The 17,072-nt window shown below is 43.1% G+C and overlaps 2 protein-coding genes across 13 annotated transcripts in view; one reads left to right on the top strand and one right to left on the bottom strand.

The window, feature by feature from the left end:
* LOC130284827 (asparagine synthetase domain-containing protein 1-like) overlaps positions 1-11,468 on the top strand; it is a 97,801-nt gene extending 86,333 nt beyond the window's left edge. For all 6 annotated transcript variants that reach the window (XM_056535664.1, XM_056535663.1, XM_056535662.1 and 3 more), the window contains 2 exons: positions 4,023-4,204; positions 11,213-11,468. In XM_056535664.1, the coding sequence (XP_056391639.1) occupies positions 4,023-4,204; positions 11,213-11,468 (438 nt within the window). The remainder of the gene's footprint in view (positions 1-4,022; positions 4,205-11,212) is intronic.
* The window catches only part of LOC130284828 (glucose-1-phosphate thymidylyltransferase-like), a 548,309-nt gene continuing 535,522 nt past the window's right edge, over positions 4,286-17,072 (bottom strand). For 5 of the 7 annotated variants that reach the window (XM_056535667.1, XM_056535665.1, XM_056535669.1 and 2 more), the window contains one exon: positions 11,555-11,690. In XM_056535667.1, coding sequence (XP_056391642.1) covers positions 11,573-11,690 — 118 coding nt within the window. In that variant the 3' untranslated portion in view covers positions 11,555-11,572. Of the gene's footprint in view, positions 4,713-11,499; positions 11,691-17,072 lie in introns of those variants that run through there. The other 2 variants (XM_056535670.1, XM_056535671.1) reach the window with 2 other exon arrangements.

Raw genomic sequence — 17,072 nt, 5'->3', positions numbered from 1 at the left:
TGGAGGAGTTGGATAGGTTAAGGTTTAATGAAAATGTTAGACATTAGGTACAAACCCAGTTGGCAACATTATGCAGAGCGCTAGGATTTAAAGATATATGGAGAATGTGGAACCCCAAAAGTGTTTTTCTGTTGGAATAAAACATGCCAAACCATGTCACGAATAGACATGTGTCTGGTAAACACACTTGGCCTAGATATTGTTAGTAAAATAAATTATTTAACAGATGTTTATCTGATCATGCTGCTGTAGAATTTTATAATTAAAACAGAGGGAGCAGAGAGACAGGGTATTAACAGGATTAAAGAGTACCTATCACCATCTAAACTTTCCCTAATCCCCCTCCCCATCTGTCCCTGACTTTGACAAAGTCTATCCCTGCATTTATTTTGCTTTAAAACCCCCTAAAAATACCTTTTTTCTATGCTCTTAGAGAGCAGGGGAGGTTGTCATAGCCATGGCAAGTCTGAGAGCAGTGCATATATCATTAGCCATGTGGAAAGTGGACAGAGGGGAGAGGAACTGAGAAAAAGAGAAGAGGGAATGTATCCTCGCTGTTCGCTCCCTGTGTACAACTCAGTGCTCTCTCCCTCCTGCCTGTCTGACAGGCTGGGAGCTGCACTGAGCTGATTTCAGACACACTCACGGAGTCTGAAATGCTTGCTGACAGGGTTGCTAGGGAGACCCCTAGTGGAGAAGTTTTTAAAGTAAAAAAAAAACTGAAAGGAGGAAAAATGTTTAAATAAAAGCAATTAAAAAGTTGTTCAGCAGGGCTTTATCTTTAATATATAAAAAGTTTGTTTCATAAAAGGTACACTTTAATACACATTGGTTAAATCTTATAGACATTGATAGGATTAAAAAGTTTTAGAAGAGTTATTTGAAAGAAATTGGGACTCAGCAGACGACCTGATTGTCTGGGAAACGAGTAAGGCCTTCCTGAGAGGGGAAATAACTAGTGCAATTATTTATAAGAAGAAACAGTTTAAAAAAAGGAAGAGGAATTGAAGACAATAATTAGAGAAATGGAACAGGAAACTGTAGAACCCACTGAAGGAAATACAGAAGTGGCAGAAAAGTCAGAATGTGCTAAATGAATATATATTGGAGAAAAACAGGAACAAATATTTATTCAGGGGACAACAAAAATTTATATAGGCAGGGAGGCCAAATAAATATTTGAAAGCGATAGCTCAAAAAAAAGCAAATAAATAAAAAAATAACAGATATACAGGATGAAAAGGGACAGTGGTTTACAGAAAAGAGGGATATACTAGGGAAGTTTGAGGAGTATTATGAGGAGTTATATAGATCAGAATATAAGAAAAGTAAGAGTGAATTGGAAAAATATTTGGATAATATTGCTCTCCCTAGAATAACTAAGGAACAGAGAGAGAAAATGGAAGCCCCCATAACAGAAGGAGAATTAGATTCAACGTTAAGAACTATAAAGGGTAATATATCACCCATCACTGACCTCCTGCATGTGCGCCCATAGCAACTAAGGTGCAGAACATGGAGGTGGAAGACGCGCGCTGGCCAGCATGGTAAGTGACCAGTGGCACGTCCGCTTCGGTGCTCAGACCACCGCCAGTGGTGGTCAGAGCACTGAAGTGGGGCAGTACACAGGCATACAGCCTCAAGCAATACACTGTATATGGCTGGAGGCTGTATCTCTGGGGGGGGGGGGGGACATACTGCCAACCTAATGTGGGGAACTATACTGCACCTAATGTGGGGGAACTATACTGCAAACGGAATATCGGTATAAGCTATTGGCCTGAAAGTTCACAGGTTGTCAGTATCATCTCTAAAAAATCAATATCTGTCGATCCCTAATAGTAGGTATGTTAGACATAGCTCCCCTATGGCAAAACACATGGTTTACAAATGTTTTGAGAAAAGTAGAGATGAAAACAATTCAGGAATTAGGGTTTATTTTAGTTAAAGATGTATGGAAGAATGGGAAATTTATAGAATGGGGGCAGATAAAAGATAGAAGGGGAATAGGGTTGGGAACTTGGTTTGAATATATAAGGATAGAAGGTATATTTAGAAGCACCGTAGAGAAGGGATTGGTGATTAACATCCCGAAAACTGTAAATAAAATTATAGAATGTAGAGCAAATAAGAAAATAATGTCTAGTGTGTATAAGACATTGATTAATGCACCGGGAAAACATTTAAAACATGGTAGTACACGTGCATGGTGTGAAGATTTGAGAGTAATAAATGACCATCAATGGGAGGATATATATAGAAAGATTAACCGGATCCCACGGAATGATCACAAAATAGTAAAATTTAATATAGTATATAGATTATATTATACCCTTTCTGTATAGGATTGGAAAGAGATCAGATAGTAAATGCTTAAAATGTGGAAGTGAGGGAGCAGGATTTATGCATATGCTAAGGATATGTGCAAATATTCAGGAATTTTGGATGTTGTATATGAGGAGATAGGGAAACAATTAGGGATAGTACTTGATCCCACTCCTTTAGTAGGTATATTTGGAGATGAAACTGGACTAGAATTAAGAAGAGGAAAAAGACAGCAATTACACAAAATGTTATTTTGCGCCAGATTTATGATTATAAATAATGGATTGATCAGCACCCACCTAGTAAAAGGGAATGGTTAGAAATGAAGAGATTATAAAATTAATTCATTTTTCCTTTTTTTGTTTTTGCTTTTTTTGTTAGGGGGGGGATGTGGGGGGTATAATTAGAAAATGATTGTGTGTATGGTATGGCAATAATATGTTATCCTTTTTGTAAAATTGTATAATTGGTATATAAAGTATATAATAACATATTTACTATACTAGCACTGTAGTTGATAAATTTGGTGCACGTAAGCAAAAAACAATAAACACTTCAGAACACCATTTTGTATAATTCCTTTTCTCCTCTGTGACTTCTCTGCACAAAAAGTCGCAGTTGCAACACTTTTTGCGACTTTTTAAAAGTGCTCACAAAAGGCAGTTTTGTAAGCCAGGTCTGACCTGGCTTTGACTTGCAACATTTTGAAGGGGTTTCCACCTTTTTATGCCTACATGTGACATTCGCACATCATATATTCATGACCACTGTGAAGGGTAAACTTAAAGTTTAGGTAAGGCTGTTTGCAACTTTATGCGTACCCACAAAAGTCGCAAAAGTGCTTAGGCACACGTATGACTCCTTGTGCACCTGGAGTAAGCAAAAAAAAAAGCTCTAAATGCAATGATAAATATCCCCCTATGTGTATAGAAAAGGTTTTATTTTTTATAAAAAGAAAAAAAAAACTTTAGTGTGGTAGATCTGCAATCCTATGATCTTGTATGTAACACACTGATATGTCTGTATTGCAGGGTATAATGCCTATTAGGTCCCTTACCTGGCAGGGCCTAATAGGCTTACTTGTTTAGTAGACCCAGAGGCCATTGTTAGGTCCGAGAAGCCATGTCAACCCACTCTTAGGGTACACTACGGAATTCCCGCGGAATTCCACGGGCGGACTTACACGAGCGGAATTCCGCAGTGTGAACTTAACATTAGTGTGAATGGGTCTCCGCGAGACCCGTTCACACTGCGGAATTTCAGCGGCGGACAATTCCCCCCGCTGAAACTGTTCCGCAAAAAGAAAGCACATGTTCATTCTTTGCACGGATTCTGCGAGCACTGCATAGTCGTCAATGGTGACGGCTCAGTGCCCCGCGGCCCTAGCGCCGAAGTATATTAGGCGGCGGCCACCAGACGGAATCTCCGCTCGCTGAATTCAGCGAGCGGAGATTCCGCTGTGTGAACGCACCCTTAGTCAAAGCTGGCAACTCAAAATTATTCTGTGCGATGATTTGCAGTTGTGTGCAGTAGTCACTGTTGATCATGGAATTTAAGGGGTTTTTGTTTGCGACCTCTTAAAGTTGGGTCTTGGCTTAAAAATTGCAGAAAAATGATAAAATGTGTTTGACTCTAAAATGTTTTCATATGTGGAATATAACAGTGATATTCATTCTTTTTTCTCTTCCTTTTAACAGGTTGTGCTCACAGGCATTGGTGCAGATGAACAGCTTGGTGGTTATTCTCGTCACAGAGTAAGATTCAACAGAGAAAGTTACAAAGGCCTTCTTGAAGAATTGAGCATGGAGTTAGGACGTATCTCTTCCAGAAATCTTGGACGAGATGACAGAGTTATTGGTGACCAGGGCAAGGAAGCAAGGTATCTAACATTGTGTAATTTTCATAGGTCAAGAATTGAGTGAATTTTCCTTTCTCATCAACATTATTTGAACATTTCCTGAGGGTAGAAATGTCTCTAGCACATGTGAGCATGCAATTTTTTTTTAATTCAGATCCACAATCCATAAGTATTGAACTTCTTCCCTCTGTATGACGTGTATACACGTCATTGCAGAAAGGTAGACAACAAGTATACCCGTCACAGAGAGTTACTAGAATGAGAAGCAGCAGGAGCCTGCTGTCATACACAGCCGAGCACCTGCCGTAACATCTACAAATCTGACTGGGAGGCTAGATGCAGTTGCAGGGTTCTGATGGATGCTGTAGCAGCCAGAGGCCAAATCACAATCATAGCCTCCGAAGTTGCCAGTTACGGTGGCCTTTGAGGCTCGGGCTATGTGTGTAATACTGACAGTTTGATATACTATGCTGCAGTACAGATGAACTGTATAGTATAACAGTAATCAGAAGATCACAGCTTCAAGCCCCTAAGGGAACAAAAAAGTAAAATGTTTTAGAAAAAGTGTAAACAAACAGCCCTTTTTCCTATAACCCTATTTTAGTACAGAAAATAAACAGGGTGCAGTTTTTAAAGTGGGGTGATATGAGAGGGTTTCTAGCATCAAATTCACTTCAGAAATGAATGGTCCCTAGAAAAAATTATTTATTTTGTTACATTTTTTTTTCATTAAAATTTTAAAATTTGCTGCAAAGCCTCTTCCTTAAAAGTATAACATTTACCAAATGATGACATAATAAAGTAGGCTTAGTGTAAACGTGAATTATTAACTAATATATGTGGAATGACTATCTTTCTTAAGGGTTTAAAAGCAGAGAATGTCAGTTTTCCCAAATTTTGGAGTTAATCACAAATTATAGCTGACAGTATTAACCAAAAGTTATCATAAGACAGAACTTCATAGCTTTATTGCTTACAGGTAAAACATAACTGCGCAAAGCCCGCACAGAAACAGTAGCTGGAAAAACATAAGCCGAGTTTTTCAGCACGATTTTTTCGTGCTGAAAACACCCCCCTCGGCTTATACTCGAGTGAACTCTCCACCCGCAGTGGTCTTCAACTTGCAGACCTCCAGAGGTTTCAAAACTACAACTCCCAGCAAGCCCGGGCAGCCATCGGCTGTCCGGGCTTGCTGGGAGTTGTAGTTTTGAAACCTCTGGAGGTCCGCAGGTTGAAGACCACTGCGGCCTTCGACATCATCCAGCCCCCTTTAGTTCTGTACAGTTCTCGCCTCCGCTCGGCGCTGGTCCGGTGCTGCAGGACTGTCCGGTGAGGAGGTCGTCCGGTGGGATAGTGGTTCCGGGCTGCTATCTTCACCGGGGAGGCCTCTTCTAAGCGATTCGGGCCCGGCCCCAGAATAGTCACGTTGCCTTGACGACGACGCAGAGGTACGTTCATTACCAACGTCCTTCTGCGTCATCGTGGGCCAGAAGCGCGGAGAAGAGGCGCCCCCAGTGAAGATAGCAGCCTGGAACCACTATCCCACCGGACAGTCCTGCAGCACCGGACCAGCGCCAAGCGGGGGCGAGTACTGTACAGAACTAAAGGGGGTGAGAGGGGGCTGGATGATGTCGAAGGCCGCAGTGGTCTTCAACCTGCGGACCTCCAGAGGTTTCAAAACTACAACTCCCAGCAAGCCCGGACAGCCGATTGCTGCCCGGGCTTGCTGGGGGTTGTAGTTTTGAAACCTCTGGAGGTCCGCAGGTTGAAGACCACTGAGGGCGGATGATGACAAGAGGATGATGTAGGGGGGGTGTGGGATGATGACAAGGGGATGATGACAAGGGCATAATGAAGGGGGGGGGGATGTGGGATGATGACAAGGGCATGATGAAGGGGGGGGGTGTGGGATGATGACAAGGGCATGATGAAGGGGGGGGTGTGGGATGATGACAAGGGCATGATGAAGGGGGGGGGTGTGAGATGATGACAAGGGGATGATGAAGGGGGGTGGGGATGATGACAAGGGGATGATGAAGGGAGAGTGTGGGATGATGACAAGGGGATGATGACAAGGGGATGATGATGAGGGTCTGGATGATGACAGGGTGATAATGATGAGGATGTTAATGACGGGGGTCTGGATGATGACAGGGGGGATGATGTATTTCCCGCCCTAGGCTTATACTCGAGTCAATAACTTTTCCTGAGATTTTGGGGTGAAATTCCAGGTCCTTTCTTAAAGGAAAAGTATAATGAACAAAAACTTAGGTTTTAGATTCCCGGGGGATCAAGCGCTGGGGCCCCCCGCAATCTCCTGTTTGGAGCCCCCGATTCTATAGCACAGGAGCTTGCCACGACCCCCGCCCAAAGTGGAGGCTGCCACCCCTCCCCCTCCATGAAGCTCTATGGGAGAGCTGAAGATTGCCGAACGGCTCTCACATAGAGCTATATAGAGAGTGCGTGGCGGCTCCTGCTTCGGGCGGGGGGTCGTGACGCGCTTCTATGCTAGAGAACCGGGGCTGCAAACAGGAGATTGCGCTTGGACCCACCGCGATCTAAAACTTATCCCCTATCCTTCAGATAGGGGATCGTTTTTTGTTCATGATACTTGTCCTTTAACACATTTCTAAATGGCTAGAAATGACTGCTCAGCCAATCACTGTCCTAATAACTGCTACAGCCAGAGACATGGAGGTCAGCAGGAACCCAGGGAGCATCGACATGGCAGTAATGAAGGATATGTGAATGGTTTTCACCAATTCTGCCCCTTGTAAAAATAAAACTGGCTTTTTGGCAGGATTATTTAACCCCTTAAGGACACAGCCCATTTTGACCTTTAAAGGGGTACTCCACTGGAAAAAAAAAAATTCTAAATCAACTGGTGCCAGAAAGTTACAGATTTGTAAATTACTTCTATTTAAAAATTGTAATCCTTTCAGTAAATATCAACTGCTGTTATGATCCACAGGAAGTTCTTTTCTTTTTGAATTTCCTTTCTGTCTGAACTCTCTTAAAGAGACACCCCTGTCCATTTTAGGAACTATCGAGAGCAGGATAGGTTTTCTATGGGAATTTGCTCCTGCTCTGGACAGTTCCTAAAATGGACAGAGGTGTCAGCATAGAGCACTGTGGTCAGACAGAAAAGAAATTCAAAAAGAAAATAACTTCCTGTGGATCATACAGCTGCTGATAAGCACTAGAAGGATTAAGATTTTTTTAATAGACGTAATTTCTGGCACCAGTTGATTTTATAAATATTTTTTTTTCCAATGCAGTACACCTTTAAGGATGCAGCAGTTTTTGCACATCTGACCAATGTCACTTTAAGCATTTATAACTCTGGAATGCTTTAACTTATGAATTTGATTCCGAGAGTTTTTTTTTTTCGTGACATTTTCATGAAAAATTTGAAAAGTTAGCATTTTTCGAACATTGAAACTCTGCATGTAATGAAAATGGACATGCCAAATAAATGATATACTGATTCACATATACAATGTCTAATTTATGTTTGCATCATAAAGTTGATATGTTCTTACTTTTTGAGCCCATTAGAGGAGTTCAAAGTATAGTAGCAATATTTCCAAATTTTCACGAAAAATTCTAAATATAAATTTTTCAGGGGCCAGTTAAGTTTGAAGTGGATTTGAAGGGCCTTTGTGAGTAATTCCCCATAAATGACCCCATTATAGAAACTGCATCCCTCCAAAGTATTCAAAATGACATTCAGAAAGTTTAACCCTTTAGGTGTTTCACAGGAATAGCAGCAATATGGAGGCAAACATTCAACATTTTCATTTTTTACACTAACATGTTCTTGTAGACCCATATTTTTTATTTTATACAAGGAGAAGGAGAAAAAGCCCACCAAAATTTGTAACCTAATTTCTCTCGAGTAAGGAAATACCTCATATGTTAACTTAAAGAGCTCTGTGGGTGCAGTAGAGGGCACAGAAGAGAAGGAGCAACAATGGGATTTTGGAGAGCGAATTTTGCTGAATTGGTTTTTGGGGGCATGTCGCATTTGGGAAGCCCTCATGGTGAAAGAACAGTAAAAAACACCCACATGGCAAACTATTTGGGAAATTACACCCCTCAAGGAATGTAACAAGGGGTACAGTGAGCCTTAACACCCCACAGGTGATTGGCAAACTTTCGTTAAATTGGGACGTGAAAATGAAAATAGATTTTTTTCATTAAAATGCAGATGTTACCCCAAATTAATAGATGAAAATGTCCCCCAAAATTTGTAACCCCATTTCTCTCGAGTAAGGAAATATCTCATATGTGGATGTAAAGTGCTCTGCGGGTGCACTAGAGTGCTCAGAAGGGGAAGAGCAACATTGTGCTTTTAGAAAGAAAATTTTGGTGAAATGGTTTTTTGGGGGAGGGCATGTCTCATTTAGGAAGCCCCCATGGTGCCAGTACAGCAAAAAACACCCACATGGCACACTATTTGGGAAACTACACCCCCTCAAAGAATGTAACAAGGGGTATAGTGAGCCTTAACACTCCACAGGTGTTTGCCAAATTTTCACTAAAATTGGACATGAAATGAAAAATTTGATTTTTTTTTCACTAAAACGCTGGTGTTACCCCAAATTTTTCATTTTTACAAGGGGTAATAGGAGAAAAAGCCTCCCAAAATGTGTAACACCATTTCTCTCAAGTAAGGAAATACACCATATGTGGATGTAAAGTGCTCTGTGGGCAAAATACAGGGCTCAGACAAGGAGCACCATTGGGCTTTTGGAGAAAGAATTTGGTTGGAATAGAAGTCGTGAATTTGGTTGGAATAGACGTCTTTGGAACAGTGGGCTGTGAAAATGAAAAATAAAATGTTTTCATTTTCACAGACCACTGTTCCAAAAAATCTGTAAGAAACCTGTGGGGTGTAAATGCTCACTGCACCCCTTATTACATTCCGTGAGCGGTGTTGTTTCCGAAATGAGGTCACATGTGGGGGGGTCCACTGTTCTGGCAGCATGGGGGGCTTTGTAAATGAACATGGCCTTCAATTCCAGCCTAATTCTCTCTCCAAAAGCCCAATGGTGCTCCTTCTCTTTTGTAGTGCGCCCGCAAAGCACTTTACATCCACATATGGGGTATTTCCTTACTCTGGAAAAAGAGAAGAAATTGGGATAAAAATTTTGGGGACTATTACCCCTTGTGAAAATGAAAACTTTAGGGTAACACCGACATTTTAGTGAAAAACTAATTTTTCATGTCCAACTTTAACGAAAATTTGTCAAACACCTGTGGGGTGTTAAGGCACACTATACCCCTTGTTACGTTCTGTGAGGGGGGGGGGGGTGTAGTTTTCAAAATTGGGTCACATGTGAGTGCGCGCTCACTCATGAGATCTGTTGTGCGTCCACAGAGCACTTTACATCCACATATGGGGTGTATCTGAGCTCGGGAGAAATTGCGTTACAAATTATTTTTATTTTTTTTACCTCTTATGAATACAAAAAGTATGGGGCAACACCAACATGTTAGTGTGCAAACCTCCAGCTGTTGCATAACTAGAAGTCCCAGAATGCATGGTCTGTCAGTGAATGCTGAGAGTTGTAGTTTTACAACAGCTGGAGGCACACTGGTTGGGAAACAGAGTTAGGTAACAGACTACTGCAGTGTTTCCCAACCAGTGTACCTCCAGCTGGTCTGTCAGTGCATGCTGGGAGTTGTATTATTGCAACAGCTGGAGACACATGGGTTGGGAAACACCGAGTTAGGAAACAGTTTCCCAACCAGTGTGCCTCCAGTTGTTGCAAAACTACAACTTCCAGTATGCCCGGACAGCCGAAGGACATGCTGAGAGTTGTAGTTAAACAAAAACTGGAGGAGAACAGTTTGGAGACCACTGTGTAGTGGTCTCCAAACTGTGCCCTTCTAGGTGTTGCAAAACTACAACTCCTGACTGACCAATGGCAGGGGATAGGAGAAGGTGGCACCCCTGCCACCTCACTCCTATCCTTCAGGGTGATTGGCACTGTCTCAGGCAGCGCCAATCACCCTGATTTTCCAGGCCATCGGGTCACCATAGACTCGATTGTCCCAGAAACGCTGTGATTTTCCAGTCTGAATTGACAGACTAATTACAGCGATCGCTGACATACGAACATATGCCGGGATGGCTGCTGTTAGACGGAGACGTGGTGATCATGGAACGCAGCTCTGTAAATGTACGGCGCTGTGCGCTAAGTGCCGCTTAGCAGCGCCATACATTTACGGTGCTCGTCCTTAAGGGTTCAAAGGGGTTCTCTGCCCCTAGACCCCCTATCCTTTGAATAGGGAATAAGATGCCTGATCGTGGGGCTCCGGACACTGTAAATCCCCCCCGCAACACCCCAATCATCCGGTGCAGGAAACAAACTTCGTCCTGTGACAGATGATTGGTGACTGCAGCCGTCACAACACCCGCCACCCACCTCTATTCATGTCTATGGGAGGTGGCATGACTGCTATGTACTAGCCATCACCCCCCCCCCCCCCCCCCCTCATAGTCATGAATGAAGGGGGTGTGGCATGAAGGGGGATAAGATGCTTAAAGGGGTATTCCAGGGCAAAACTTTTTTTTATATATTAACTGGCTCCGGAAAGTTAAACAGATTTGTAAATTACTTCTATTAAAAAATCTTAATCCTTCCAATAGTTATTAGCTTCTGAAGTTGAGTTGTTGTTGTTTTCTGTCTAACTGCTCTCTGATGACTCACGTCCCAGGAGCTGTGCAGTTCCTATGGGGATATTCTCCCATCATGCACAGCTCCCGGGACGTGACATCATCATTGAGCAGTTAGACAGAAAACTTCAGAAGCTAATAACTATTGGAAGGATTAAGATTTTTTTAATAGAAGTAATTTACAAATCTGTTTAACTTTCCGGAGCCAGTTGAGATATATATATATATATATATAGGTTTTGCCTGGAATACCCCTTTTAAGGGAGGCAAAACCCTTTAACCTTTGCTGATGTAAAATATGAGAGTGTGGTTTGGATTCAGTGTGTTTATTTTTTTTTCTTCAGATTTCCATTTCTGGATGAAAATGTGGTTTCATTTTTGAACTCTCTTCAACTCTGGGAAAAAACAGACTTGTCGCTAGCTAGAGGTCTTGGTGAAAAGTTAATTTTGCGAATAGCAGCTGTAATACTTGGACTTGGCAACTCTTCAGTTTTGCCCAAAAGAGCCATGCAGTTTGGATCCAGGATTGCAAAAATGGAAAAAAAAAATGAAAAGGCATCAGACAAATGCAGCAGACTAAAGCCAGACGTCGCTCAGTAACAAGTTTTTGAGGGGGGTTTATAGTCTGTTAAAAATTAGCTGGTATGTTTGTACACATTACATCTGTAAGAGTTCAAAATTGTAGAAGACTTTCAGGCAGCATACTAATGAAGATAATTCAGTTTGGTTATTTTCTCTTGAAAATATTTGTCGCACAGAAGGTAGGATTGCAGATTTCCAACATCAAAACGGCCTGATATGCTGTAAAAATACACTGGTTTTCTGAAATAAAACAAAACAGTTTTTCACGATGTGTTTTTTTTTTTTTGGATAGGTATTTTTATTGCTAAAGCCAAATTGATTATACAGTGCCTTGCATACGTATTCACCACCCTTTGACTTTTCTAAATTTTATCATGGTATAACCACTGATTCATATTTACTTCATAGCTATTTTTATTTAATGGGAAAAAAAACATTTGAAGGTTGAGGAAAATATTACATTGATTTCAAAATTAACAAATAAAAATCTTAAGGGATATGTATTAACCCCCTTAACTGTGAAACCACTAACCAAGTCACATAATTAGCAAATAAGGGTCCTCCTATCTGCACCTTCTTTGAAGGCCTCAGTTTGTTAGAGAGCATTACTGAAATAAAGACCAAGGAGCTCACCAAAGTTGTGTAGAAGATATGTTATAAAAATATCCCAAGCTTTGAACATCTGACTGAGCACCATAAAATCAATCATCAGAAAATAAAAAGAATATGGTACAACAAACCTATTAAGACAAGGTTGTCCACCCAAACTGACAAGTCGGGCAAGGAGAAAATCAGAAAAACCACCAAGAGTCCCATGGTAACTTTGGAAGAGCTGCAAAGATCAACAGCGGAGGTGGAAGAAACTGTCCACCGCACATAATGACATAGTTCATAAGGTAAAAAAAAGACCAGAGCCCATCAAATTCGACCTATATGCCTAGTTTGTCCCCTCTGTGTTGATCCATAGAACTATTAGTCATGTTCTCCACAAATCTGGAAGAGTGGCTGAGCATGCCATTCCTACAGTGAAACTTGGTTAGCTACAAGCTGTGGGGATGCTTCTTTTCAGAAGGTACAGAAAAACTGTTCAGAATTGATAGATCCAAACACAGCAAGAAAATCTGACTTGAAACTGAGACAGAGGTGCAAAACTAGAGGGGCACTGTTAAAAAGAAAAAAAAAAAAAAAAAAAGTTTCTAACCTTGAATGTAGAAAATTACTGTGGCACTGTTATTTGTCCCCTTGGCTCATGACAGCACCCCTGGATAGGACCTCCTACCGCAGGACAGGAAACCTGAGGATATAAAAAGAAGCCACACCTCAGTTCAGGTTTCCTGTCCTCCAGTAGGAAGCTTGAGGAGTTTTTTCATACATCTTTCCAGGCTGCAAGTCCTCTGTCATGGGTGGCTCCCTGGTCACAAGCCTGACGCGGGTCCAGCAGGCCTCTGGTGCATCTTTCCTTTGGCGCTCGACTCCTCTCTGGGGAGGAAAGGCTGGGAGAGTGCGGGTTCTGGCTGGCTCCCCCACCCTTCTAGGACGCACGGCCGGCTCGGTCCCACCTGTTGTGTTTCCCCGGCGCTGCCTCTGACTACTTCCAGCAGGGCGCAACATCACTTCCAGCCTAATTCAAGTGAAGTGCAGGAGTATCACTGGGGGTTTCTGTAGTTTCCTATCGTCCGGAAACGATAGTGGACCGCAGCAGCCAACCTTTACATCCAAGGGTGAGATCAGCCTTGCGGCTTCTCAGAATCAGACTCCAGCCTGTCACCATTCTGATCCAGCAGGCAGTAGAGAAGGACGCACTACGAATCGAAGCTTTGGCCTGGTACCAGCGGGGGGAATTCTGCGGATGAGACAATTCCTTTTCTTAGATTTTGTTAGCTAACTGGGATATTCTCTCTTCCCTAGAGAGCTTCTTCCTCTAGTGCCAAGGAAGCCACCTCTAAGGTGCACAATAAGTAATGTGCAGAATACAAAAAAAACCTTAGACCCCTCTCATAAGAAGTCTGTGTCCGACATGTTTGGAAGCTATTTGTGAAGAAATAGATTCATCTCTTAAATCTGGGACCCCTAGCCAGGATAAGCCTAGCACATCTTCTGCATTGTCTAATATATCTGCCACCTCCCTTATCCATTCGGTGCGAAGGAGGAGAGATTTTGTCTATTGACCTGTCTTCTGATGATTTGGGGACTTAAGCGCTCTTTCCTACTAAGTACATTGACCAATTACTTAAAGGGAAAAGGTTGTCCATGAACTTAGAAGACAGTAAGGATGTCACGGCAGAAGATACCTTATATGTAGGTCAAAGTCCCAGTATTAAGGGGGTTATAGATAAAAACCCAAAAAATGATCCTTTCTTCCCAGGTAGCTAAGATGACAAAAAAAATAAAAATAAAAAAAAATCTGCACTCCCTTTTGATGACCTAGGATCTCTTCCTGATCCCATGGACAGGAAGGTGGATTATTTTAACAAAAGAACCTGGGAAGCAGTCACTGCCTCTTTAAGATCTAGTGTGGCTGCTGCATGTGTGTCCTGTTCACTGTGGGTATGGTTATCAGCTCAAAACACACTTCCTTGATAAAATTCCTAGAGAGGAGATTCTTAATTCCTTTCCAGTTATTTACAAAGTGGCAGATTTTCTAGCTGATGCCTCCCTTGACTCCATTAAACTATCTGCCAGGACGGCTGCTTTGTCTAATTCTGCTAGGAGGGCCATTTAGCTTAGGCCGTGGAAGGGGGATACTGCCTTTAAAGGGGTATTCCGGTGGAAACTGGTAATGAACTGGTGGCAGAAAGTTAAACAGATTTGTAAATTACTTCTATTTAAAAATCTTAATTCTTTCAGTACTTATTAGAAGCTGTATGCTACAGAGGAAACTCTTTTCTTTTAGAATTTCTTTTGTCTTGTCCACAGTGCTTCTGCTGACACCTCTGTCCGTGTCAGGAACTGTCCAGAGCAGCATAGGTTTGCTATGGGGATTTTCTCCTGCTCTGGAAAGTTTCTGATACGGGCATTAGGTGTCAGCAGAGAGCACTGTGGACAAGACAAAAAAGAAATTCAAAAAGTTAAGAATTTCCTCTGTAGTATGCTGCAGCTAATAAGTACTGGAAGGGTAAAGATTTTATTATAGAAATGGTTTACAAATCTGTTTAACTTTCTGGCACCAGCTCATTTAAAAAAAAAATAATAATTTCCACCGGAGTACCCCTTTTAAAGGTAGATTGTGTTCTATCCCTTGTACTGGTGATCATCTCTTATCAGATATCTTAGCTAAGGCTTCTGATAAAAAAAAAAAAAATGTGTTACCGCTTCAGCCTAGGTCCACTAATTGCTTTCATGGTAAAAGACAGGAGAAGACAAAGTCCTAGACCCCATGGTAACAAAAAAAAAAAAATTTTAAAGGGAACCAATCATCAGATTGTACCCTATATAATGCTTGGCAAAGCGTTATATAGGGTAAAATCTTTATTTTCACCATTCCCGGGAATGCTCCTGCCCCCAGAGATGGTTAAGATATAAACTAGTCACCGCCGCCGCTGTAAGTAGTCACCTTGGCGGGGAGCTCTTCTCATCTACTCCCGTTCTTCGGCCGGGAGCGACGCCCCCTCCGCTTGATTGATGGGCCGCGTCATTGTTCCGCTCACTGAACGGACGGAGCAGAGCGATGACGCGGACCATCAATCAAGCGGAGGGGCGGTGCTCCCGGCCGAAGAACGGGAGTAGATGAGAAGAGCTCCCCGCCCAGGTGACTACTTACGGCGGCGGCGGTGACTAGTTAATAACTACATATCTTCACCATCCCTGGGGGCAGGAACATCACCCGGGAATGGTGAAAATAAAGATTTTACCCTATATAATGCTTTGCCAAGCATAAATATAGGGTAAAATCTGATGATTGGTTCCTTTTAAGTTCCTAAGGGGAAGGGGTTCCAGTTTAACTCCAATTAGGATGCTGGTGCTAAAGAGTCTAAAAAATGACACCACCCTTCCAGTGGGTGGATGTCTGTCTGATTTTGTGGAGATCTGGGAAAATATTTCTTCCAGCCCCTGGGTCATAAGCACCATTGGTGCAGGCCTTTTGCAAGAATTCCGCTCCTTTCCTTTAGACTTTCCTTTCTTCCCACTGGGGTAATGTCAAATCACTTAAAACAAAATGCTTTAGTTACAAAAATAAAAATCCTTCTATTAAAAAGAGTATTAGTTCCTGTCCCACCTCAGGAAGAGTGGAGAGAATTTTATTCCCCTCTCTTCATACTAAAAAAAAACTGAATGGAACTTTTAGAGTAATTTATAAACCTAAAATCTCTGAACAAATTCCTGTCTTACAAAAGATTTCAGATGAAGTCTTTAAACTTTGACACGCCTGCAGTAGCGAGCCTTTCCATTTGAGGTCTTTCAAGCTCAGAGTTTTTACAAAAATAATGGTATAGGAAGCGGTTTTCCTAAGAACAAAAGACATACCGTATATACTCGAGTATAAGCCGAGTTTTTCAGCACGATTTTTCGTGCTGAAAACACCCCCCTCGGCTTATACTCGAGTGAACTCCCCCACCCGCAGTGGTCTTCAACCTGCGGACCTCCAGAGGTTTCAAAACTACATCTCCCACACTCTCCCTTCATCATCCCCTTGTCATCATCCCCACCCCCCTTCATCATCCCCTTGTCATCATCTCACACCCCCCCCTTCATCATGCCCTTGTCATCATCCCACACCCCCCCCTTCATCATGCCCTTGTCATCATCCCACACCCCCCCCTTCATCATGCCCTTGTCATCATCCCACATCCCCCCCCCCTTCATTATGCCCTTGTCATCATCCCCTTGTCATCATCCCACACCCCCCCTACATCATCCTCTTGTCATCATCCGCCCTCAGTGGTCTTCAACCTGCGGACCTCCAGAGGTTTCAAAACTACAACCCCCAGCAAGCCCGGGCAGCAATCGGCTGTCCGGGCTTGCTGGGAGTTGTAGTTTTGAAACCTCCGGAGGTCCGCAGGTTGAAGACCACTGCGGCCTTCAACATCATCCAGCCCCCTCTCACCCCCTTTAGTTCTGAGTACTCACCTCCGCTCGGCGCTGGTCCGGTCCTGCAGGGCTGTCCGGAGAGGAGGTAGTCCGGTGGGATAGTGGTTCCGGGCTGCTATCTTCACCGGGGAGACCTCTTCTAAGCGCTTCGGGCCCGGCCTCAGAATAGTCACGTTGCCGTGACAACGACGCAGAGGTGCGTTCATTGCCAACGTACTTCTGCGCCGTTGTCAAGGCAACGCCTCTATTCCGGGCCGGAAGCGCGGAGAAGAGGCGCCCCCGGTGAAGATAGCAGCCCGGACCACCTCCTCACCGGACCACCTCCTCTCCGGACAGCCCTGCAGGATCGGACCAGCGCCGAGCGGAGGTGAGTACTCAGAACTAAAGGGGGTGAGAGGGGGCTGGATGATGTTGAAGGCCGCAGTGGTCTTCAACCTGCGGACCTCCGGAGGTTTCAAAACTACAACTCCCAGCAAGCCCGGAAAGCCGATGGCTGCCCGGGCTTGCTGGGAGTTGTAGTTTTGAAACCTCTGGAGGTCCGCAGGTTGAAGACCACTGAGGGCGAATGATGAGAAGAGGATGATGAAGGGGGGT

The sequence above is a fragment of the Hyla sarda genome, chromosome 8 (genome assembly GCF_029499605.1).
Source record: "Hyla sarda isolate aHylSar1 chromosome 8, aHylSar1.hap1, whole genome shotgun sequence".
Lineage (NCBI taxonomy): Eukaryota > Metazoa > Chordata > Amphibia > Anura > Hylidae > Hyla > Hyla sarda.
This window is presented reverse-complemented; position numbering and strand designations above follow the sequence as displayed.